The 25,288-nt window shown below is 40.9% G+C and overlaps 1 protein-coding gene across 2 annotated transcripts in view; it reads left to right on the top strand.

Moving 5' to 3' along the window:
• Window positions 1–993: 993 nt before the first annotated feature.
• Window positions 994–25,288, top strand: part of sptb (spectrin, beta, erythrocytic) — a 51,094-nt gene continuing 26,799 nt past the window's right edge. The window contains exons 1-8 of one of the 2 annotated variants that reach the window (XM_074659828.1): window positions 994–1,364; window positions 7,371–7,646; window positions 20,523–20,674; window positions 20,817–20,990; window positions 23,082–23,179; window positions 24,606–24,686; window positions 24,851–24,966; window positions 25,105–25,217. In XM_074659828.1, the coding sequence (XP_074515929.1) occupies window positions 7,499–7,646; window positions 20,523–20,674; window positions 20,817–20,990; window positions 23,082–23,179; window positions 24,606–24,686; window positions 24,851–24,966; window positions 25,105–25,217 (882 nt within the window). In that variant the 5' untranslated portion in view covers window positions 994–1,364; window positions 7,371–7,498. Of the gene's footprint in view, window positions 1,365–7,370; window positions 7,647–10,807; window positions 11,490–20,522; window positions 20,675–20,816; window positions 20,991–23,081; window positions 23,180–24,605; window positions 24,687–24,850; window positions 24,967–25,104; window positions 25,218–25,288 lie in introns of those variants that run through there. The other variant, XM_074659827.1, reaches the window with a different exon arrangement.

The following is a 25,288-nucleotide window of genomic DNA, read 5'->3' as shown; positions in this document are numbered from 1 at the left end:
CAAAAATGTATAATGTTAAAAAAAAATGGATTTAGAGACTAATGCACACCAAAATAACCAGGATAAAAGTTCATTGAATAAGAGAGCAATAAAAGATGGGTATTTAAGATAATAAAAGATAAATAAAATACAAGGAAATAAAAATAATGAAACTACACAAAATAAGCAGATTGTATTAAAATAATGACATTTTAATACAATAGAATAAAATAAATAATGAAAATAATAATAAAATTAAACAAAAATATTGTAAAATAAACACTACAATGACGATGATAAATAAAATAAGTAAAAATATGCTTTTTTTTAATTTATTTTTTAATTTATTGCAAGACAAAAGACAATACATTAACACAACAACAAGAGGACGACAAGAACAGTGAATACTGGCCAGTTAGCACATTTCTGTGTGTACGCGTCTATGGGGTGGATACATGGAGAGAGGAAAGGTTAATAAAAAGAAAAAAAATGATATATATATACATACATGCATACATACATATATATACACATACAGCATATACACAAATAAATACACAAATTAAAAAAAAAAAAAATAGTAAGTAGTTAACTAAAGCTAACTAAGGGGAAGTATAGGGAAGGAAATAACTAAATACATGAGCAAGGAACATAATTAATTCTAATAATAATTAGACTAATAATAACAGTTATAACGGCGAGGCACAACAGGGGCACCTTCAGGGACCTCCAGAGCAGGTCAGCAGGGTCAACTAGGTTATTGTTTCATATTATACTTATTGATTTGAAGTTGTATCAAAAATATGCTTTGTAATGTGAGGATCTTTCTCCATGCAGGACGTGTTTCTATTCATGCTAGGCCTCTCTTCTCTTCTCCTCTTGTCTGTACTGCATGTGAATGGCACGCAGAGGCAGCAGTGGAGGTGACATTTCTCTGAGAGGGTCTCTGTGGGTGTTGTGTGCGATTAGAGAGGGGGGTGGAGTGCAGTATGTTGGGGTGTAGGCCTACAAGAGATCAGAAGTGTCTCTGCCATTTAGAGTCACCAGTCTCTTGTCAGGAATGTCCGTTCCCTGCGCTCCGCACATATCATGTACTGGATGCGCCCACTTTATTTTTAACCCCGCAGGGTGGGTCAGTCTCTGGCTTTCTGGGAATGAGCTTGGAGCGCCTTTCCCTCGTGCAGGACCGTGCGCCCTCCTCGCGCTGTGGACACCTCCGTGCGCACTGACCAGGACCAGGACCAGGACCCCCACTGCTGCTGCTGCTGCTGCTGCTGCTGTTGTTGCTGTTGCTGCTGCTTCAATGGGATTATAATTGCTTTATTGGCAGAGGACAAGAACTCAAGATAAACACTTTCCGGACAGGACAACATCCAGAAGCAGAAGTAAGTGTAAATTGTTAAATGAAACTATTGATCTTTGGCCAAATAGTTGCTGTCAGCTCAGCTCACTAACTGGAGCTCCTTCCACTTTAGTCTGCTTATTGTTTACAATTGTTTGTAAAAGTTTCCTCCCAAACCACCTGTTGGGACTTATTGGTTGCCATGTTGAACAATGACTCCGTTTTAAAAAAAGCATTTCAAATGCTCTGCTATAGCTTGTTAAAATTACTCACTTTCTTTTTTTTTTTTTTGTTTTTGTTTTAGTTAAGCTAAAGTTTCATCTTGAGTTAGCCTATCAGTTGTTATCTTTTTTAAGCTATAGCAAGTCCTTGGAAATGCGCACAATGACGTCACTGTGCATGTTTGTGCGTAAGAAGTGCCTCTTTAAGGAATGGTGGAGAAAGTATTTAGATACTTTACTTGTGTAAAAAGTACCATTACTGCACTTTAAGAATACTCCCATTATGTATAAAGAAACGTTTCCGGACAGGACAACATCCAGAAGCATAAGCAAGTGTAAATTGTTAAATTCAATTATTGATCTTTGGCCAAAATAGTTGCTGTCAGCTCAGCTCACTATAACTGGAGCTCATTCCACTTTTAGTCTGCTTATTGTTTGCAATTGTTTGTAGTGGAGTTTAAAAAGTTTCCTCCCAAACCACCTGTTGGGACTTATTGGCTGCCATGTTGAACAATGAAGTCCTTTAAAAAAAAAAAAAAAAAAGCTTTCACATGAATTATTTCAAATGCTCTGCTATAGCTTATTAAAATTACTCGCTTTTTTTTCTCTTTTAAGTTTTAGTTAAGCTAAAGTTACATCTTGAGTTAGTTATCAGTTGTTATCTTTTTAAAGCTATAGCAAGTCCTTGGAAATGCGCACAATGACGTCACTAAGCATGTTTGTGGTAAGAAGTGCGCTCTCCAAAAGTTTCCTCTTTAAGGAATGGTGGAGAAAGTTTTTAGATACTTTACTTTAGTAAAAGGTACCATTACTGCACTATAAGAATACTCCATTATATATATATATATAAAAAAAGTCCTGAATAGAAAATATTACTTAAGTAATGGTACACAACAATAATGTACTTTAAAGTATCAACATGAAAGTACTGAAGTGTTACACTATTGTATATAATCCTGTTTGTGTATTATTATTATTATTATTATTACTACTGATGCATTTGTTTAAGTAGAATTTACTGTTGTAGTTGGTCAAGGTGGAGCTAATTTATGTATTTTAAGTATTTTTTATATACTGTTGGGATAGTTTAATCTTTTACAGTGCTTAATATTTGTTATATGCCTGTCATATGTTTTTTTTTAATGTAAAATCTTAATCTGTGAAGTAGTAAGTAAAGCTGTCAAATGAATGTGGAGTAGAAGTATAAATGGAAATACTTTAGGTACCTCAAACTTGTACTTAACTGCAGGACTTGGGTAAATGTACTCAAGTACTGTTGTTAACCTTTAAGCCCATGCACTTTCCACCATTCCATCTATCCTCTCCTTTTCTTTCTTAAATCACCTGACAGTGCTTGTTCCCTCCTTGATCGGAAACAGCTTCTGAAACAACAAAGAAACAAATTGTTCCTCTGAGCAAAAGAGACGTTCCTCCTTCATTCCCCTTAAAAGGACAAGACTAGTGCGTTGAGTGTGTCGCCATGTCTGGACGAGCTGAGCCTTTTGTGTAAACACACTCCAGGAATAGTTTACTATCGATTCCATTATAACCAGGCTCAGTATTGTTGCAGTCAAAACATTATTGACCACAACAAAGTAACAGCTTTTTTCCTCCTCACAGCTTGTGTACATAATCAATGTACAGTATGGATTATGCTGAACAGTGTTTTTATGCTCCGCTTCCCCCCATGTTTTCCCTCATATCTTGTTAAAGTGCATGGTTAGTTTGAAGTTGTTATTGGCAGTTTGAGGAGCTGCAGACTTTGATGGTCACTCAGTCCAATAACCAACCCCCTCCTCCTCCTCCTCTTCTTCCATATTGATCTCTGTCCACTTTGTGTTTATGTCTCAGATTTACTCTCTGCTGGACCAAAGGCCTCCCTCTCCTCAGTCCAGTTGCTGCTACAGTTTCACACACACATACTGTAGGTCACACATCTTGACCACACCCATCTCTTATTTCATCCTCTCCATTTGACTCCATGCTTCTCACTCCTCCTCGCCAGCTAATGTGTTGTGCATGCATCAACACAGAGTTTACTTACAGCTGGGAGTTATTATTCATCTCAGGTGCTGATTTGATGTTTACATATTTGTTTACAGTGTAGTTTTGCAGTAACAACAAAAGAGGTGGAATGGGTGAAGTCAATTAAAATCACAAACAGCAGAAAGGTTATCATTAAAGTTTTTTCACACCTTTAGAAAAAGACGGATTGTTTTGTTTATATTCTAACTCAGAAAATCTTAAGAGTAAAAATCTCATTCACACCTTTTAACCATTTCCCCCAAACTTTATGTGCCGAGCTGCATCCACAAAAAACATTACAATTATTACAATAATGAATAAGAATTTTTTTTTTCTTCTTTTTATCTAGCAGCACTTGAATATCTGGAGATATTCCAGCCTACATTTTAATCGTCCCTCTTGACATTTATACTACTATTATCCAGCGCCTCTAGTCATCATCTCACAATGTGCAACCACAAAAATGATGAAATACTGGACCGTGGGCTGAGGTCTTTATCTAGAAAGTAATACAAGCAGGGTGCCAAAGTATTATATAATTTGTCTTTTAGGCCAATAAAAACGTAAGTCTATTTGTATCCGCCTCGTATCAAATTTATGCCCTATTACCTCATAGTTTTAACAACGATAACATGACTTGTACTACGATTACATAATTTATGTTTCGTGTGTTTAGCTCTGTGGAATTCAGACATGTAGAAACTGGTGCTAAATGGATTAGTTATTAATCACCTGGTCAAAATATTGTCAATATGTTGATAATCTATTAATCCTTTATCATGGAAAAAAAGCAGAACATAGCTATTTTGCTGCTTTCTTTCTTTCTTGATATCATTGTAAATTGCATAGCTTTGGCTTTTTTACTGTTTTTTTTAAGACATAGCATGAACTTTTATCATTATTTTACATTTTATAGGCTTACCAATTTGTTAATTAATTAGGGCTGCAACTGCAGGTGATTGTTATAAAATGTCTGAAATGTCAAAAAAGAAACATCACACAGAAAAATCTGAATTTTTCAGGGCTAAAGAAAAAGTCTTCCAGTTTCTTGTTTTGACGAACCATCAGTCTAAAACTCACAGATATTCAATTTAATATGAAATAAGATAAACAAAAATAAGGGCTGCAATTAACGACTTTTATTGTCGATTAAACTGTCGTTTATTTTCTCAATTAATCAATTAGTTGTTTGGTTTATAAAATGTCAGAAAATGGTGAAAAATGTCGATCAGTGTTTCCCAAAGCCCAAGATGACGTCCTCAAATGTCTTGTTTTGTCCACAACTCAAAGATATTCAGTTTACTGTCAAGAAACCAGAAAATATTCACTTTCAAGAAACTGGAATCAGATCATTTTAACTTTTTTTACTTAAGAAATTACTCAAACCGATTTAATTGATTATGAAAACAGTTGGCGATTAATTTAATAGTTGACAACTAATCGATTAATCAATTAATCGTTGCAGCTCTAAGTAGAATAAATGCAGATTGTTTATCTTATCTCTAATTGTACATTAAAACGAATTGAAAGGTTAGTCGATTATGAAAACAATTGTTAGTTGCAGCTGTAATGGAAACTGTTTTTTTAGAGATCTGCACTTGCACAATTTTAAGCATTTGCATACTGTTACACTTGCTCAGCACTCTAATTATATTGATTTCATGGTGCTTTTAGATTTTATTCTGCATCACAGGAACTTCTAGCTGACAGGGTGACCTACTGTGAGTGAGGTATGTAAGAGTCCTGTCTCCTGCTCAAGGACACCACAAGAGGACATCTCACTATTGACAGACACACACTTTGCTGTGGCAGGCAGTGAACTTTCCGTCACAGGGGCGTCTATAAGTAGGAGGCCAGCTTGCCTTTAATACGGCTCTAAATGGAGCCCAGTACAGCCCGAGTGTAGTCCCAACTCACACACCTAATTTGCCGCGGTTTGTGTGTGGAAGCAAGCAGTCAGTCAGCCCGTGGACACGATTAGAGTCTTAGAGGGTTTTTGTAAACAGCTGACGGTTTGTGGATACGGGGTTTGTGCGGCGTGTAAAGGGGGTTTATGCAGTCTGAGTGTGTTGTGCAGCGGTCCTGTTCAGGTTGTGTGTGTGATAAGGGGATCCCCGGTGGTGGGTGGAGCATTCCCTGGGCTGATAAGAGCCCTCTGCAGAAGACTGATACTGAGCAGCAGGAGGAGGAGGAGGGAGACCTGTAGGGTGCCGTCATTGTGCATCACTGAGGGCCTCTTCTCTTCTCTTCTCTTCTCTTCTCTGTAGTGAAGGCATGTCAGCAGTGATGGAAAGTACATTTTAGTACAATTTTGAGGCACCTGTACTTTACTTGAGTATTTCTATTTTCTGCTACTTTGTACTCCACTATAATTCAGAGGCAAATATTCTACATTTAGTTTCTTTCCATCAGTGTAAAATCATAAATATACAGTAGAATAAATGCAGATGTTCACCTTATCTCTAATTGTAGTTAGGGCTGAACATTTAAAAAAAAAAAAATATCTAATTGCAATATTAGAGGGAATGATAATATTTACATCATTATTCTCCTTTTCATTGAAAAACATATTTAAATGATTATGGTGTGATTTTTTTTTTTTTGCCGGAAATCAGGCATCTGTACCAAACAAAGATGCTTTCTTAAGTCTGTAGAATATGATATGTAGGCCAGGACATCTCTGCAGCATCACAATATTTAATTGCAAATGGTATTTTTACACACATTTTTCCTTTAAAAATATTACGCCTCCTGCGATTTTAAAATTTCAATAGGTCATATTGCGATTTTGATAACATTTAGATTAATTGTCTATCCCTAGTTGTAGTTTTAATGTCATCACTTAAATCTCTGACATGAAAAATATTCCAAAAATATGTGGTATTCAGCAACTGTTGTAGTGCCACATGGCTGTTATGTTAATTTTTCTTCATCTTTCTCTACTACAGTATCAACACAAGTTGTATTTCCCGCCTCATTTCACCTCGCGCGCTTATTCTCACAAAAACCCCACCAACGGAAACACACTCGTAAGTTCAAACTACGTGAGCCGCATCATTTAAAAGTAGGTGTTTTTTGTCGTGCTCTGCGGCACAGAGGGGTTGCCCTCCCCCTGTGTGACACGATAAGAGAGCTATGCTGCACCCAGATAGAGAGCTATCTGAGCTGCTACCCTTCAACTTCAACCCGCCATTCCACACAAAGAATACACAGACACACTGCGGCAGGGTGACGGTTGAGCAAAGTGACACGCACAAAATGGAGATTGTGAGGGGGCACAGGAGCTTATGGAGGCCAATTTGAAAGCTATGATAGGCGACTAAAAATATACCTGTACCACATCTGAGATCACATAGATTTCCTCAAATTGCCAAAATGACATTCTCATGCCATGTATAAGATACAGCCCCTCCCCAATGGGGTTGATACATTGAAACTTAAAACCAAAATACAAACTAAATTGCAGCGAGACAGTGCTCTTACAGAGAAAGCAGGCTACACAAGTCAGACTCATTTTCTTGTTTTGTCCCTACACTGGGGCTACAAATAATTATTTTTATTATCAGTTAATCTACTGAATATTTTCTTGAGTAATTGACTGGTCTTTAAATCATAAAACAGTAAAAAATGTCCATTATTGTTGCAGCCATACCATACAGTATCCTACTTGAAATAATAATGTGTGTCTGATGTGGTTTTTCCATAAAAAAGTTAAACTACTTTGACTCCTTGTAAGTGCTGAATTATTCATCATAATCAGTCATAATAACACCTCTACTGTGTGTCTTTCCCCTCTCTTCCAGACTACCTCCAGCATTCGAGGTCCATCCTGCCATTTCGTCCCCTCCACTCATTTCCCTACACACTCCCAGACCACCTGAGGACGCCTGCCTGCCGTCCCCTCACCCCGCTTGCCACGCTGGCTACCGCCATGACGTCCCCCGTGGACTTTGACAATGCGGAGATCACGCAGCAGTACAGCCGCATCAACACCCGCTTCGACCTCACTGACGAGGAGATAGACAATGACAACTGCTCTGCCAGGCTGTTTGAGCGCTCGCGCATCAAGGCCCTCGCAGGTGAGTGCATGCATAGTAAACAGGCTGTGTCCTCTCTGAGGCATTTGTGGGACACATTTTTGAGATGACTGTGTCTTTTTTAGAGCGTGGGAAGGGCAGAAGGGGTGAGCTATAATGGGTGTCTGTTGTTAAACTTTGGCAGGTTTTAATGGGCTTCAATGTGTCACTGACCTCCATTTAGATTTAGTCAAAGAATTACAAAATCACTCTCCAGGTGACCCTTGATTTTACTCCAAAGCTCTCAGCTAGAGCTCTGCAGGTGTTGTTGTGTGTTCACATGTTACTCGTGGTGTCACACACCCTCCCCAACAGCTGAGCCCTGACACCATTCCGCCCCCTCTGCAAGTAACTGGGATCGCTTGCACATTCCCGGAATGTCCACCGTCTGACCGATCTGGACAGCTGCCCTGCCCGTCTGCCTCCCCATAGCACAGATCTCTGGCATTTTCTGGCTAAGCTGGTAAGCTGTGACTCCACCTGTGGGGCGGCTGCTTGGGGTTTTAAAATAGCAGTGTTTCTGCGGTGGAAGGAAGCGTGACAGAAACGGGGAGTTGAGGGTCACACAGTGTTCGTTTCCATAAAGCTGGAGACAAGAGAGGTCACCCGCAAGGTAGTAAAATATGAATTCAGCTCTGTTGAGAAGGCACTTCTGGGTAGCACTGAAATCTTCTGATACTAGTGCAGATATGATGCCTGAGTTTCTATACAGACACCAAAACACAGTTGTTGTTTTTTTGATACCTTAATTTGTAAATGTATTACCAGCCGCGACAGCAACGCCGGTCATTTTTTCACCTTGTGACTCTATGAGTGTCATCGTTGCAAAATGTGATCCTGGAGACACCTACTGTAGCGGTAACTGCCACAGAAGAGGTTTTGAGTACTTTGATTACTACAGATATTGTCATCGCGCTACTGCACAACCGTGCAAGTTGCAGTCACGACACTTCACAGGTGTGTATTTGAAATCAAAATGAAGGCTGAGTTCAAAGATGGGTATGGTCCTAGGGGGATTGCCCCAACATCAGTCGCTGGTCCGATTTGGCCTCGCAGCTGGTGTGATCACATCGCAAAATGGTATCTAGCAAAAGAAAACTAAATGTCTAAACACAAGCAGCTATACAAGAACATTGCTGATATAAAAAAATATGCTCAAATCATAACATGGCAAACTGAAGCCCAACAGGCAACAACAGCTGTCAGTGTGTCAGTGTGCTGACTTGACTATGACTTGCCCCAAAACTACATGTGATTATCATAAAGTGGGCATGTCTGTAAAGGGGAGACTCGTGGGTACCCATAGAACCCATTTTCATTCACATATCTTAAAGTCAGAAGTTATGGGACCCCTTTGAAGATGGGCATGACAGTTTGGAGCGTTATTTAGCCTCCTTCGCGACAAGCTAGTATGACATGGTCGTATGGATTCCTTAGGTTTTCTAGTTATATATGATACCAGTATCTTCACTCTAGCTTTAAAACTGAGCCCGCTACAATCTAAAAATTGCAAGTTGCGTTAATGCGTTAAAGAAATTAGTGGCGTTAAAACAATTTTGTGTTAACGCGTTATTATAGCGTTAACTTTGACAGTTTTACATTTTGATTCAAAGTCAAAATCCTTACGGGATAAGTCGCATGAAAAGACCAAAACCAACAATGAAATGATCCCACCAACAAGTTTTGCCTGTGTAGCCAAAACCTAATATAGAGCTCCATTGTTGTCCTGAAAAAACACGTCAATAAGCCACACTGTTGCACTGGTGACATGCTCCTTCATTACCATGAACATGGTCATTGTAGTTTATTTTGAGTTGATCTCAAAACACACAATCCTGCACACATGGGAGAAGTTTGCCTTCAGTGCTTTCTGCAAGAAATCTCCTTAGGTTTAGGCAACAAACCTACTTGGTTAGGTTTAGGAAAAGATCATGGTTTGGGTTAAAATGAAGCCTTTCTGGCAGAAAGCCCTGAAGGCAAACGTCTCCCAATCCTGCTGCCGTAAATACTCACTAGAGCACCAAATGTGCATTAATCGGTAGCTGAAAATAGTCCTCAGCAAAAACACTATTTACTCCTGTTTGAGTAACATTTGCTAAAAACTACATTGTCCAGCTTTTTTAATTATACTGAGCATTTAATATTAGTTCGGGGGGAGGAGTAGTTCTCCCTCTCTCTCCCATTTCCCGCCAACATTTTATAACTATTTGCTGTAAATGGCCAATGCTTTGATGTAAGTGTGCCTGAAATTGAGTTACAGAATGAAAGTACATTGAATGGCTATTGCTAAAAAAAAGCTGGTCATGAATAGTATTACAAAATAGTATTAAAATGGGGTTTCATATAATGAAAGTCTTAAGGATAACAAAGTTTAAGAACTGTCTGATTTTGAACATTCGATGCTATGCACAGATTTCATAAAAACACATAATGTATTGAGGTTTGATATACAGCCCAACATCTGGGTGGCCGAAATATTTAAAGTCGTGTCCAGACTGTTTATTTGGCAGCGCTCTCATCACTTTTGTTGCTGTCTCTTTCTGTCTCTTTAAATGATGCAGGCTTCTGTGTGGGTGTTGGTGATATTGTGTTAGAGTGCTGCTGCACTGATGTTTCTGTAATGCAATCAGTGTTTCCTGTTAGAGAGAGAGAGAGAGAGAGAGGTACTGTAGAAAGAGGGAGGAAAGTCAAGAGAGAGGCAGGAGATGAGAGAGGCTCTGAATGATGCCCGCTGCTGATTTACAGCTCGTGAACTCAGAAATATGCACCCAGCATGCCTTCGAAGCACATACATAACATATTGAATATCCATCCAAGGTAAGGTGCTCCTTACATGAACCTTAAAAAAAGACACGCTCCATAGGCAATAGACAGTTTCATGTTGGATTATTGGCACGGGAAATACACATTCAGTGATGTCATGACTGTGTGGGAGTGCTGGGTAGAGGGAGGGAGCCTTGTGAGCACGTGGACGTATTGAAACATATTGTATGCATGGATGGGGCTAAAGAAACCACTCTGAATTGAACTGAAGGCTGCCTGAGCCCTTGTGCCGCCTGAGAGTGGAGGCATAGCATCATCACAGCAGCAGCGAGGAGAGAGTGAGAAAAGAGGAAGAAGAAGGAGGGAGGGAGGGAGGGAGGGAGGGAGGGAGCTGGAGTGAACACGAGAGGGATCTGGAAAGGAGGACAGAGAGCCAAGAGACAGAGAAGAGGAGAGACGTGGAGTGCCAAGCTCCTCTGCTGGCTCCAGGCGGTGTTGTTGTTGTTGTTTCGGGGGTCAAGATGAGCAGCCCGTGCCTGCTGCGCGCTGCCCCTATAAGCCAGCCCCGGCTCCGAGAGGTCAAGATCAGCCTGAAGGCCAGCAGCAGGGAGACCACAGCCATCCGGAGCAGCAGCAGCGGGACCAAGGAGGCTGCCAGCCGGCCCTATGCCCCGGCAGAGAGAGAGGCCCCCGTTCGGGTCGGCATGAGCATGAGCCGGAGCAGGAGCACCCCGCCGGTCCACCGGGCCCAGAAAGCTGAAAGCAGGAAGACAGCGAGGGGAAGCAGCAGCAGCAGCAGGAAGCAGCAGGAGCCTGAACACCACCTGGAGAGGAACGGCACTCTCCTGCACGTCCCGCTCGCCGTGGCGCCCGTGGGACTCTCCCCCTTCTCCTCATCCTCTTCCTCGTCCTCCTCCTGCACCCCGAGACGTCAGCGGCCCTCTCACCCTCACCCTGCCCCCGCCCTCCTCCCCTCCTCTTCCTCCTCAGCTAAAAGTATGAAGCGGGCACGCTGGCTGAGTTTCAGCACCTCCAACATCTGTTTCAACTCCATCCTGGATGGACGCTTCAGGCAGTTGCAAGGTACAGGGGTCCTGATGGAAGAGCTGTGTGTGTTTGTACATCTGTGTGTGTGTTTGAAAGAGAGAGTTTGCCCATCCACTCCTTCCTCACTGATGAGACGGAGCAAGATAACACTTTTCCAATCATGCCCCTCCCTTTCCCAACTTGTGTTTGTGTTTAGGCCAGGACGGGATCGCAGGGAGGTTGGGCTGTGATGTGAGCGAGTGTTAGTTTGTCTTCCTGTCGTGAGAACTGGATTAAAGTAGCAGCAAAGCTTCCAAAGCGGTGGCCCTTTTATTGAACGTATAGGGTTGTAATTTATTTATTTCCAGGAAGCAGGGGCTCTGCCCCAATTGTTCACTGACTTGACTTTGAATAATTCATAGGCAAACTCCTAAAAAGGTTGTGATGTTTTTTTTTCCCCCTCCAAAGGTAGTATTATGCACTCTTATATGCTCCCTCTTCTTTAAAATAACAAACATATTCATCATTTGAGCTTGTTGCCTACTCTCCATATGGCCCTTACCCTTCACAAACTGTTCCAAAGAACACAGCATAAGTGCGTTTTGATCCTTTTTCCCCTGAATGATTGCGTTGGCGGTGTTAAAAAAGAATCAATTTCTCTGGCGGTTTAACTTCTCCCTGCTCGCGTTATTACGGTTTTAAAAGAGAGGTCTGCCGTCACTGTGGATTTTTTCTGAGCTTGCACTATGCTATCCAACTCCCTGATGACAGGAGTGCATTAGTGAGAGGAAGAAAATGGAGGAGACGATGCAGGAACAGAGAGGGAAACATGCTTTTTTTTTTTCTGCCTCTGCTAAATTTCAAGTATAGACTGATTCTGAAGACTGCAGAGTCAACTGATACGTGACGCGGTAAAACTTCTGAAGCTTTCCCAAATTAGAGTGGTTGTTCAGAGCCAAGTGTATTGATCCCCCAATTGGATGTCATGAGGTTTTATTTACTTTTTGTTTGCCCCATTATTCAGGAGATCTGATCAAGACTGCAGCCAAATGAAGTTGAACAGAACAGCAATAACAGAAAATAACACAAGTAATAAATAGAGAAAGAGAGGGGAAAAAAGTGTTTTCTTATTGATTTCAACCATTCATCAGTTTTTCTTATGACTTACTTGGATTTGACACACTCATTGGCGTTGAGTGCCCTGATTGAAAAAGTGTTTTTTTTTCTCCATCTTTTCTAGTTTTTTTGTGACATTGACCTTTAACCTTTTAGCTCTTCCCTTCAAGTTTCTGAGCCCTTAATCGTCTCCTGTTTACTGTTTAAAAAATACAATCTCTTTGCCCCCTCAAATTATTGTGAATGTATGTTCTTTAAGCAGTTGTCATTTTTTGTAGTTCATGTGTTCGTTTTGCATCTTCTTATAAAAGAGTACTCCTCTGATTTAACACTGCACTCCTGTAAGATTGTCTGAGTCATGATGGACATTATCAAAATCGATGCAGCAAAACCAGAAATATCACCTTTTTTTATTCCACGCTTTCTTCTCTTCTTCTCTGTTAAAACCTGACGCCTACATGACCCAAAATTCAACTCGACCGTTGACAGTTTGGTTGGAGATTCAGGTGTGTTTTGCAGTCGTGTTTAGAAGGTGACCCCCAAGTTGCGAAAACATGCGAAAACTCTCGCGAGACTCCCTGCCGGACGATCTATCCTAACCTTAACCATTCGGGGTCAATGCCTAACCTTAACTATTCGGGGTCAATGCCTAACCTTAACCATTTGGGGTCAATGCCTAACCTTAACCATTTGGGGTCAATGCCTAACCTTAACCATTCGGGGTCAATGCCTAACCTTAACCATTCGAGGTCAATGCCTAACCTTAACCATTCGGGGTCAATGCCTAACCTTAACCATTCGAGGTCAATGCCTAACCTTAACCATTCGAGGTCAATGCCTAACCTTAACTCTTCGGGGTCAATGCCTAACCTTAACCATTCGAGGTCAATGCCTAACCTTAACCATTTGGGGTCAATGCCTAACCTTAACCAGTTGGGGTCAATGTCTAATGTTAACTATTCGGGGTCAATGCCTAATCTTAACCATCTTGCGAGAGTTTCGCAACTTACCTTCTAGACACAACCGTGTTTTGCTAGTAGCAGCAACTGTAGCCTCGAGCCGCTAGCCTCAAGCAGAGATGAGGAGCGGGCTACAAAGGTCTGGTGCTTCTATCTAACTACGCACCCCCAGATTTTTTTATTTTTAGTTTATCAGATTTCACACAGCTCCCTCTGAAGCCATGAAAGACTTTATACAACTTTTTTCACATTTGCAATAGTGCTCCCCAACACCTGTAAACAGGCTTTCGTGGAGCTCCCCTTTAATCCCTATGAGTCAAAATGCCGGTATGTTTTGCTCCGTGATCGTGACAGCCTCTAATGTGCATTAATCTGATGTTTAGCTGTCGCAGAATGTGAGTCCATTTAGCATAAGCTCAGACGATTCATCTTGTCTTGAGGTGAGGAAGCGTGTAAATAAAGCCGACGGAGGCGGTGTTTCGTCTCCTGGACAGGCTTGTTAATAAAGACGTGGTGTCATGGCTGCAGAACAGGTAGCCCTGGCAGTGCCATGACTCAGGCATGTAGAAGATGCCGTGGGATCCACTTGGTTACTTCCAGTAAGAGCTGACATTGGGAAACGACGGATCAAGCCATATACAGGGAAAATCCATCAGCATGAATAAGTCATTGGGCTTTCACTGGAGTCAAGGAGTGGATGAGAGATTACACAGTAAAAGCATGTGAAACAGAGGAATGTTTAGTAAGGCTGGCACTGATATGCAGAAAGAAGAAGTTGCAAAAGGAACGCAGCACAGCAGTGACTAAACGCTGCTGCAGTTCAGTCAGTGTGGAAAAACTAGATACTGTATCTGACCACTGCACTTGCTCAACAATATTTAATTAATGTAAAAAGACTGCACGACAATGGCAGCTTCCGTTGCAGCACCACTAAGTACAACCAAGCATTAAACGTACAGTAAAGTTGTGGTCAGACCTTCGTATGAACTATTACAGCTACTTTCCTATTTATGAACTGTACCTAAATGTGCTTATGTGTAAAAAAGCCAAGCCTCCGTTTCCGTTCTGCCACGATCGAAGTGAAAACCATGCATTAAGTTAAACATTGTAGCTTTCATTTACATTTAATGTAAAAAGGAGAAGGAATCCTGCTCGTACACCAACTTTGATACAGAACCTTAAAGCAAGACTAGCAAATGTTAAAGAACTTCATATATATTGCTACTGACATTACTGAGCATTACTGGGACTTTATGACATTTCTTTACTTGTGTTACTCTTAAAATATGTTTTAGCATGTCACAGATCAATGGTTTTATCACAAAAAACAACAATTATTAAACACAGCGTACCTCACCAGACAACACGTTCTCATACCAACTCGTCACATACTGGCGCTTTGTCACGTCCCTTGGCTTCACTTTAGGTTTAGGTAACAAAACCACTGAGTTAGGTTTAGGAAAAACAACATGGTTGGGCTTAAAATTACTACGTTTGTAAAGTGAAAATGAAAATGAACGTTGTGAACACGGGTCACGAACGAACAGCTGATTGTAATGTGAAAGTGAAACTTGAACTTAAAACATGGGACAGCGGTCTCCTCGATGAAAGCCCTTTGTTTTTGGACCCATCCAACTCCCCTCCTGCCCACCCTGTGTGTGTCTTTTCGCTCTTTAAACTACGTCACCACACTCCCGGTGCATTTTCTCTGTGTTTACTGTTGCCGCAGATGGGTTTACATTGTAGTTAATTGAATGCCTGGTACGTTTCATACAGGCACTAAAGGGTGCCTTGTGCGTTGGTATCACACGCCAAGGGGCGTGACAAAGCCTCGGTATTTGACGCCCTGGGAATGAGAACGGGATGCATCGGGAGACGTGTGCTGATTCCTGCTTGTGGTCCCATTCCACTTGTTCTCAGTCAGGTTGCTTTATGTTGATGTCTTTAAAGAAACTGACTCAAGAGAATTTTTGGAAATGAAAGGAAATTCTATGTGATCAGTAAAAGGTATGCTTTAAGGGTGGATAAGATCGGTATATGCCATTATACAAACAACAAACCCAAGTAATGGAACTCATAACAAATACCTCAATATCAATATATAAAGACTTCAGAGGTGGTTTGTAATGTGAATGTGATGTAGAATAATTCACTGTTCATGTTATTGCACTCAAATAAGCTCAGAAATGTTATCTTTTAACTGTAACATAGCCTTAAAGACCTGGAAAAGACAACCACTGACATTTCGATAATATATCCCAGACATTGACACTAATAGTTTATATATTATATTGATTTTCTGCCCAGCTCAACAATACTGCTACTGGAATTTTGAAGTTAAACAGAATTTAGTTTTCAGACTTAACGCTGAAGGCTTTGTTCAGCAGTGAGCGTACACCGAGTGCTATTGTCACATCGAGCTTGTAGAACTGCTCATCTGGAGACGGCTCGGCGGGATGCACGCAAGAAACAATCCTCCTTCCCTCCGCCCACTCCTCCTCCTTCTCTGTTGTCCCATGCTTCCTAAAAGGCTAAGAGCATCAATGTGCACTCATGTCTCCTCTCAAGGTCTCGATGCGAGACGATACGGGAGAACCATGTGCACATTTCGGGGGATGATCTTTAATTGTCCTCTTACTGCCTCCACTGTAAAAACCCTCTGGAGGCAGCACCCCAAATAGTTCAGAAAGCATTTATCACAGGTTTTACTGCACACACAGCTGCCTTCTTGGTGTTTTGTTTTTTTATCCCTGCTGACAGATTCTGATGTGACAGTTTGTGCTAAATCAACTCTGACACTTCTGTTGGAGCTTTGAGTTATTTGCATGTTTTAATTGCCATTACTTTTTCATGAAAGTTGTGACGACGTAGCGGAGCGGTGCGTGCCGTTGTTCTGCTGAGGGGAGCAGAAAAAGCATGATTTATTTACTGTACTCTGCTGCGCCATGTGTTTTACATACAATAACTACTGGTTTCTTCTCTTTGATGATGCTAAGAATGGAGCTGGAGCTTTTTTTGGTGCTTACTGGGTCATTTTTAGATACTGTAGGTAATGTATCTTGTTCTATTTTCCTGGTCGGGTCTCTGCAGATTAAACCTGAAAGCTTGTATCTCAGTCAATCTCTCCATTACTTTCTGTCTGATCCATCTTGCCCTCCATCGACTGCCCTCTTTTTCTCATCCTCATCTGAGCCCCTGATACCTTTGCTCCAGTCTCTCCTCCTCCCTCACACTGTTTTATGTCTCCTTCTTAACCTTTAATCCAATACCTTTAACTCCTCTCTCCTTTCTTTCCTCCCTCTTCTTCTGTTCACTTCAGCTTGTTCCTCGCTTGTTCTCCACAGCCTCAGGGTCTGAATCATTTATTACACGAGTCATTAAGGATGCACTCCTTTGCACTCCATAGTTTGCAGTCATATTTGGGTTCAGGAATAAACGGGGCGAACTGTAACAGGCAGACCAAGGGGAAGTCACGTGTTGCAAGATTGGACGACTGAGGGGAAAATGTCTCATCACCAGCGTTTGACCTGATAAACGTTAAGGAGCTGTGTGTGTATACAGTGTGTGTCTTCTGGGAGCTGTGGGTGCAATCAAGGTAACCGTAGTCAGGTTGCATCGTCCTTCATGTCCTCCTTGCCCTCCTTGCTCCAGATTGTTCTGAAATATTCTACTAAGAGCTTCAGTCAAAAACTACATACAGTATCTACTAGGGCTGCAACTCATGATTAGATCAACTATTTGATCTACAAACATCAGCAAGTACTAAATAAAATGTCCAAGTTTCCAGATCCTAAAGTGATAAATATCTTGGCTTTTCTGATCTATAAAAATTGAAAATATTCTAAAATGTTTAAAGGTGGGACCAGTGAATTTACATAGCATAAGAAATTACTTGAAATAGCAAATAGATTAGGATTGATGCTGACAAATCTTCTGTAAATCAGTTAATCAACTAATTGTTTCAGCTCTAACAAGAAAAATACAAAATGATTGCTTGAATGAAAGTAAAGCTAACTAGAATGGCACTCGGAGAGCGCAGACCTCCGCCAAGCTGCCCGAGTATGATTGCCCCCCCTCTCCGTGAAGTTTGCGCCATTATCCACGTGTATGTTTGTTTATGTTGACATCAGCTGTACGTAACGGAGCAGCGTAAAACACTTTATTCAAACAGGACAGAAACAAAGTAAAACTCACCTAAACCGTCGTTTCTCTTTCCAACAATCACCAAGTGTGCTTTGGTCGAACTCAACTGTAATTTCACAGTTTAATGTGAAAAAACGCCGTCATCAGTTACACTGCGCATGTCTTAAAGCCTGTGGTGTTAATGCACAGGCTGAGCGGAGTTATTAAAAAAAAATCCCGAGGCTGGATCATGATCTGGATCGCCACCAAAATCTAATGGATTGTTCATTGTGCCACACCCCACCCCTCCAAAAAATGTCATTCAAATCCATGACGGACTTTTGGAGTAATCCTCCAAACCAACAAACCAACAAACAAACCAACGCCAGTGAAAACATAACCTCCTTCCTAGGCCTTTGGCCTTGGCGGAGGTAATTATTACTTACTATGGAAGTTATGAGATGTGTGAGACAGTTTTGTTTATTGACATTAAGTCGTATCATGACAATATGATCATATTGTGACAAAATTCTGTTGTCCAAATGAATGATTCCCAGTTAATTTGAAATATAACTTCAAACTAACTTCAGCTAGACGCACTGTATACATTACATCTGTTGCATTTCCTTTTCTTTTCTTTCTTCTTAAAGATGCTAAATACGAAAATGAAAGCATATCTATTGCCTCCACACGGCTCTCAACATGGCTACGGCTGAGCCCACGGCTCACAGCCAACGGTGGTAACAGTGCAAGGGCAACACTGCTGGCAGAACCGACAGTGTTTACTTGAGGGGGAACCCGAGGGGGTGGGTGCTTCGTTTCGGCGACAGCGGCGTCAGGCAGGACGACGTTATGAGCTGTAAAATATGTTCATTATTGATACGTTTACAATAAAAAAAGTTTGATATAGCTTTGTTTATATTGTGACATTGATTTTAACAATGTTGCCAAGCCCTTGAATCACCTGTAAATTTATCATATTGGCTAATCAATATGGCAATTAGACTCTTCCAAAGCCTTTGTTTAATATGTTGGAATGAAGCCTTACAGAAGTATTTTAATAGATCATATTATGTGCATATGATGTTGTTGTCTCTGGACCTCATTTCTAGATGTAGATCAATAAATCGACTGGGCTGTTGTTAGCTTATTGCAGATATATTGTTTTTGGTGCATATGGATGACGATAAGTAACAAGAAATTGCAGTTGAGAAGTGTGAAAAGTATGTTTAAGATAATTTAGAAACGGTGCTGCAAAATAGTTTGTTCACTAGAAAGTTAATTTAATTCCCAATCCCAAGTCTTATTCTGTTTTATATTCTGTACTTTATGTGTAATAAGAGAAGGTTAAAATCATGCAGGACATTTTATATGCTTACTAAATGCAGATACAACCCCCCCGTCACAAGCACACACCCACTCACACCACCCCCGTTCGTTCCCATTCACATTAAGTGTGTCCACAAACAAAATAAACAGAATATAGTACATTGGGTCATGCTGACATATGGTCCCATCAAATCTGGTTTTATTTTTGCTGCTGAGTAGGAGGCACATCTTCCATGCAGCGAGATATGATTTTTAAGTGTGAGCCTGGCAGAATGTGTCACCATGTGGGCAGCGCTCATCCTGCCATAAAGTCTGACGCTCTGTACTCTCTGCTCCTCTCTGCCCTGTCATTCCTGAGTTTTCAGAGCAAAATTGCAGTCGAGGAATTTCAGCATAAATACTGTACACCTACGCTTAACTATGCAGAGACCTTGTTTGTGTTTTATGCATGTGATGTTATTATGCAGCACCACTTCTCCATCTACTCTGCTAGGAGGATGAGGAGACATAGATTGTTAAAGTTAAGCTTTTCCTCAGGGAGTATCCGTTTGTGATGATGTGTATCACATTTGCTGCAGGCCTGTCTACAAAAACATTGAAATCATATTAGCTTCAAGAAACGACACGACACGACACAACCTATTGGGTAGAAGTTAACCCACAATTTGGGAAACTCTTGCGAGATGGTTAAGGTTAGGCATTGACCTTGAATGGGTAAGGTAAGGTTAGGATAGGTCGTTGGGCAGCGAATCTCACAAGATCTTTTGCATGTTTTTGCAAGATTTTGCAATTTGCGGGTTACCTTCTAGACATGTTTATCCATTACTTTTAGCTAACTATTTCAACTGTTTATCCATTGGGTTGTGTCTAGAAGGTTACCCACCATTTGGGAAACACCCGTGGGATGGTTAAGGTTAGGCATTGGTCATCGGTCTTGCAAGAGTTTTTGCACATTTTTGCAAGTTTTTGCAAATTTTTGCATGTTACCTTCTAGACACGACCAAAAGTAATGGGTATAAACAGTTGAAATAGCTAGCTGACCCTCTAACAGATTGTTGCAATAGCAAAAAAGCTCTCACCTCAGGCTCAGGTTTAGTCAGTCTTAATATTTATGCACCAGAAAGTCTTAATTAGACTAGTCTAACCTAAGGCCAAGACTAGTCTTAAGCTAAGTTTATGCAACTGGCCCCTGGTTCACCTGCATAATATCCGTCTGGTGGTCTTGCTCCTGTGTAGGAGGGGTGTCTGTGCCCAGGGGCCCCTTGTCTCATAATCATGTTTCTTGGAGGCAGAGCTGATGTGAAGGTAGAGATACTATTACTGGATTAAATGAGAGGAGCCACAGAATCATTTTTTTATGTTATGTTTTTGATGCCGACAAAGCTCACTAGCTAATATAGATACCTGGGTATGTCCAGGCTGTATTTTATCAGTAAGCGGCAAGAGAGCCCTTGAGCAGGACAGTTAATCCCCACCAGCTCCGGTGGTGCTGTTCTGTAGATGTGAAGTTATTTCATTATTCATGGAGCTCATGTTCTTTCTTTAACTTTTGTGCTCCCATCAGATGAGCGTGAGGCGGTTCAGAAGAAGACCTTCACTAAATGGGTCAACTCGATCCTGTCCCGGGTCGGCTGTCGCATCTCTGACCTCTACCTGGACCTGCGAGACGGACGCATGCTCATTAAACTGCTGGAGGTGCTGTCCGGCGAACGACTGGTAAGAAGCTCTCTTGTCAAACCTTACATTTTGTATTTTTCACTCCTTTTGTATCATCCCTCTCTCTCTTTCTCTCTCTCTCGTGGTGTCTTGCCTTCATCATTTTTCCTCTCTTTGTTTTCTGTCTTATTTCTGTCTTCAGCCAAAACCCACTAAGGGCCGAATGCGTATCCACTGTTTGGAGAATGTGGACAAAGCTCTGCAGTTCCTCAAAGAGCAGAGGGTCCACCTGGAGAACATGGGCTCCCACGACATCGTCGACGGCAACCATCGCCTCATCCTCGGCCTCATCTGGACCATCATCCTTCGCTTCCAGGTAATCTTTTTGTTTTGCTGGTTTGAATCACTCAAAGCCTGAAGATGTTAAAATAAAGCGTGTGTAATGCTAAAACTATTAACTATTTAGTGCATTGATTTTAGGTTGTTGGTTAAAGTAAAAGCCACGACAATGACAGCTTCTTCCGTGCAACTTAGGCCACTTTAATGATAACCACAAAATGTTGGACAATAACATCACTTCACTCCCCTCTCTGTCTGTCTCTCTGTTTTCATACTGAAAACGCATCAACAAACATTTCACGCGGTAACTGCCCTGACAACCACCTACCTGCAAGAGCGTTCCCCAAAAAAGCAAAGCGCTTTTAAAAGCGGCTAGACCAACGGCAGTCGGTTACCACCAGAAATTCAACATGGTGAACTCAGAGCAAAATCTGTGCGTGTTCACGTGGGCGGCCACGGCTTCACACCCCTACCGCCTTGATCGAAACCACTTCCCCTCTCCCGTCTTCCCCTCATTGGTGGTGTGAAAGCAGCTTCCTTGAGGAAGAAACTGAGTCATACTGAAGTATTGTATGTATAAATAACAGTAATATATACAGTATATTTAGATATAATAGTAAAAGCAAATTATATGAAATATACTGCAATGTTATATATATACAGTATGTAGTATATATGCACACTATATACAGTGTATGTATACATGTAGAAGATAGCATACACCACAATATAAAATATATGATGGAACATATTACATTATATTTTCTGTAAACCAGTACAATGTGCAGCAGACAGGCCCGATACTGGTTAGTCTATGGGTATTGTAGGGTATTGTAAGTTAATAATAGTCAATAGATCAACAGTCAATAAAGATCAGTAAAGGAGTTTAATCTACAAAATAAACCCCAACAAAAGTAAGTATCATTTTAATATTTGGATATTTGACTGCAAAATCCAGTCGTTGTGTCCAGATACAGTAGGTCATTGGGAGTTACATGGGTTACATGTTAAGATTATTTTCTTTACATCAGACACAATCTTCTTCAGCATTCCTTCAGATTTTCTTACATCTAAAAATGTCACCATTACAGTTCTGGTCAGAAAACTCACATGATATTCCTGTTATTTAACATGTTATTTAACATGTGTATCGCAATCCTCAAATAACATGATGAGCTGGTCACATGTGCAGAGTGTCTGAACCACAGTTCAGATGTGACTGCAATTATGCTACCACCACCAGACTGTTATATGAATAAAATCAGAGTACATTAAAACTTTTTTTAATTTGCATTCAGTGTACAACCTGCTGCGTTTGATAGACACGTCTCTGATTAACTGATTAGTGTTATTTGGGTGTGTATTTATGCAGCACAGAAGCAGTTTCAACTGGCAGCCTTGGGATGTTTTTGAGATGCCTTCAGGTTCCAGAGCCATTATTATCTGCTGTAAAAAAGCACATCCACAACATCAGAACATGTCTGTTTGACTCTTTTTATCTTCTTGGAGGGGGCATATATTTATTTTTAATTTGACAGCAACACTGTTATTTTTAGACACGCTAGTTCAAACAATACGGCCTCCTGCATTATTCAGCCTCGTCAAATGAAAAGAAAAGGAAAAGGAAAAGAAAGGAGTTGACTTGGTCCTGTCTGTATCTTTTCAGTCTGCATAAACCAAGGAGAACCAAAGCTGGCTAAATTTAGCCCTCTCTCAGGGCCTGTCTCTCAGATCACATCACTGCTCTAATTACTGGCCCACTGTGTGGGAAAATAAAAAACTTCAATAATTACCACCCCTCCTCATATCAACTGGATCTTTGGGTTAGATTTGTGAGAATCCAGTCGGCTAATAACATCGATGACATATCCCTTGAGATTAGTGTTGCTGTAGACAAATAAAAACCTTCTCGTATGTCTGTAAGCTATAATAAATGATGTATTTCAAAGGGGTATTTGTGCCACTTTGCCAAAATGTCTCCCTACCGCTGCATCCTATTAGCGACATGTTACTATCAGTTAAGTTTTCGTTCTCTGCAGTGAATTGTTCTTGTTGGATGGCAAACCTCACAGTCATTAGTTACGTTTCATTATTTATCATCCAGCTGCGCTTGTTGTTTTTTAATCAGATCCAGGACATCATTGTGGAAACGGGCCAGGCGGACCAGAAGGAGACGCGCTCAGCCAAGGACGCTCTTCTTCTGTGGTGTCAGATGAAAACGGCAGGGTAAGTGGGATGTGTGAACTTTAGCATCACCAAGCTGTTGTAAATATCTTTTGGGAATCAGTATGAGAATCAACTCCTCTGCACAGCTATAAATCTTTTAGTGGTTAAAGACATTCTTTTGTGTGCGTCTTCAAATTCAAAACTCCTTTTAAAACCTTTTAAAAAACTTTTAATATTTAATTTTGTGTCCTGCGCTACTTGTATTGTTATAGTTTTCCAGGTTCTTGCTTACATAATACGTTTGTTATGTAAAGCATCTTTGAGCATCTCGAAAAGTGTTCTATAAATAACATTAGTTACTATTTTTATTATTCCAGTTTTTATGGTTGGAAATAGGTTTGCAATCACAATCAGCATTGTTTTCAATTTTATCATAATGTTTAATTAAAAAATGAGAGAAGAAGAAGTAATTTAATTAAATATGTCCATTTTTAACATAATAACGGTTTGCATTACCCTTTACCAGAGGTTAGACCAAGTCATTGTTTTGCAAGTGTGTCTCAAGTCAAGTCCTGAGTCCTAACCTTTGAGTTTTGAGTTTTGAGAAATTATATTCGGTATCATCTTTTCCAACTGGCGCTCAGTAACGTAACGTTAGTTCTTCATGGTTCTCTCCTGCAACTTGATTGGAGCTAAAACAATTGTGATTGGCTTAATGGGCTTAAGTGTTGATTTGCTGGGAATGAATAGCGTTTACATTAGTTGATTCAGGAAATGAATTGATTGGTGGCACACTTTCTAAATAACTTACTTTTTAAATCTTTGGGCTTCAGGGAAGGTATCAAGTATTTTCAAGTCGAAAGGCTCAAGTCCAAGTGAAGTCACGAGTCAATTCCTTTTTTGATTTTTGTCAAGTGGAGTCGAAAGTCATCCAATTTGTGATTCAAGTCCAAGTCATGTGACTCGAGTTATTTAATAACCATAAAACATGTTTTGTTTTTACGGGGTTATGTGCTGGTGGGCTGATTTTGTTACCTCCAACTCAGCCGAGCCAGCTGTTTCCCTCTCTGTCCAGTCTTTATGCTGACCTAAGCTCACCGGCTGCCGGCTGTAGATTCATATTTACTGTACAGACATGAAAGTGGTATCGATCTTCTCATCTAATTCTCTGCAATAATGCGAATAAGCAAAATGTTGAACTATTCTTTAAGGTGAAAGGTCTTCATTTGAAGTGTTGTGATTTGCTGGCATCCAGTTGGATTCTGTCATATTTCAGAATCTGTGCCTCTAAATTTTGCCATCTTTTGAGCAAATCACAAAATGCTGCTGGTCTGAGTCTGCTCAGGCCTGGAGCTGCAGAAATATGTGGTTCATAATTGCACGTGTTGAGAAGCAGAACAGATCCCAGATGTTGATTTAAAACAGGAGCTTCTCAGCAATGTCCCTTATGTTCAGTCAATGACGTCCCCTCGCTGTTGTTTTGCAGATATCCCAATATCAACATCAGAAACTTCACCACCTGCTGGAAAGACGGCATGGCCTTCAACGCTCTCATACACAAACACCGGTAAGGAGAGATGAATGGCCAAATCCACTCTCACCAGCTCTGAAATGTAAACACACAGGAAACCCGTCTGCTCAGTGTCTCTCCTCCTCATTCTGCTTCTTCTCTCTCACTGTCTCATTTTCCTCTTTTGCTCTCTTACTCCTCTCTCCATCTTTCTCTCTCAGGCCAGATCTGGTGGACTATAGCAATCTGAAGAGGTCAAACCCGACCCACAACCTCCAGAGCGCCTTCAACGTAGCAGAGCAGCAGCTTGGCGTGACCAAGCTGTTAGACCCTGAAGGTGAGTGACTGACGGAGGCTGTGCCTTCATGTTGAACTAAATGTTTATGAGTTTAACGCCTGGTGGAAAAAAAGACCTCAGGACCAGATATGGTCTCTGGCTTTGCTGACACTGACTTGTCTGCTGGTTTGTTTGTAGATGTGTTCACAGAGAACCCAGATGAGAAGTCCATCATCACGTACGTCGTGGCATTTTACCACTACTTCTCGAAGATGAAGCAGCTCGCTGTCGAGGGCAAGAGAGTTGGAAAGGTAAGATGGAAAGATGACGCACACTCGTGACGAATTTGTTACCGTAAGTTTGTTCCTGCCACCATGATTGT

The sequence above is a fragment of the Sebastes fasciatus genome, chromosome 15 (assembly GCF_043250625.1).
Source record: "Sebastes fasciatus isolate fSebFas1 chromosome 15, fSebFas1.pri, whole genome shotgun sequence".
Taxonomy (NCBI): domain Eukaryota; kingdom Metazoa; phylum Chordata; class Actinopteri; order Perciformes; family Sebastidae; genus Sebastes; species Sebastes fasciatus.
This window is presented reverse-complemented; position numbering and strand designations above follow the sequence as displayed.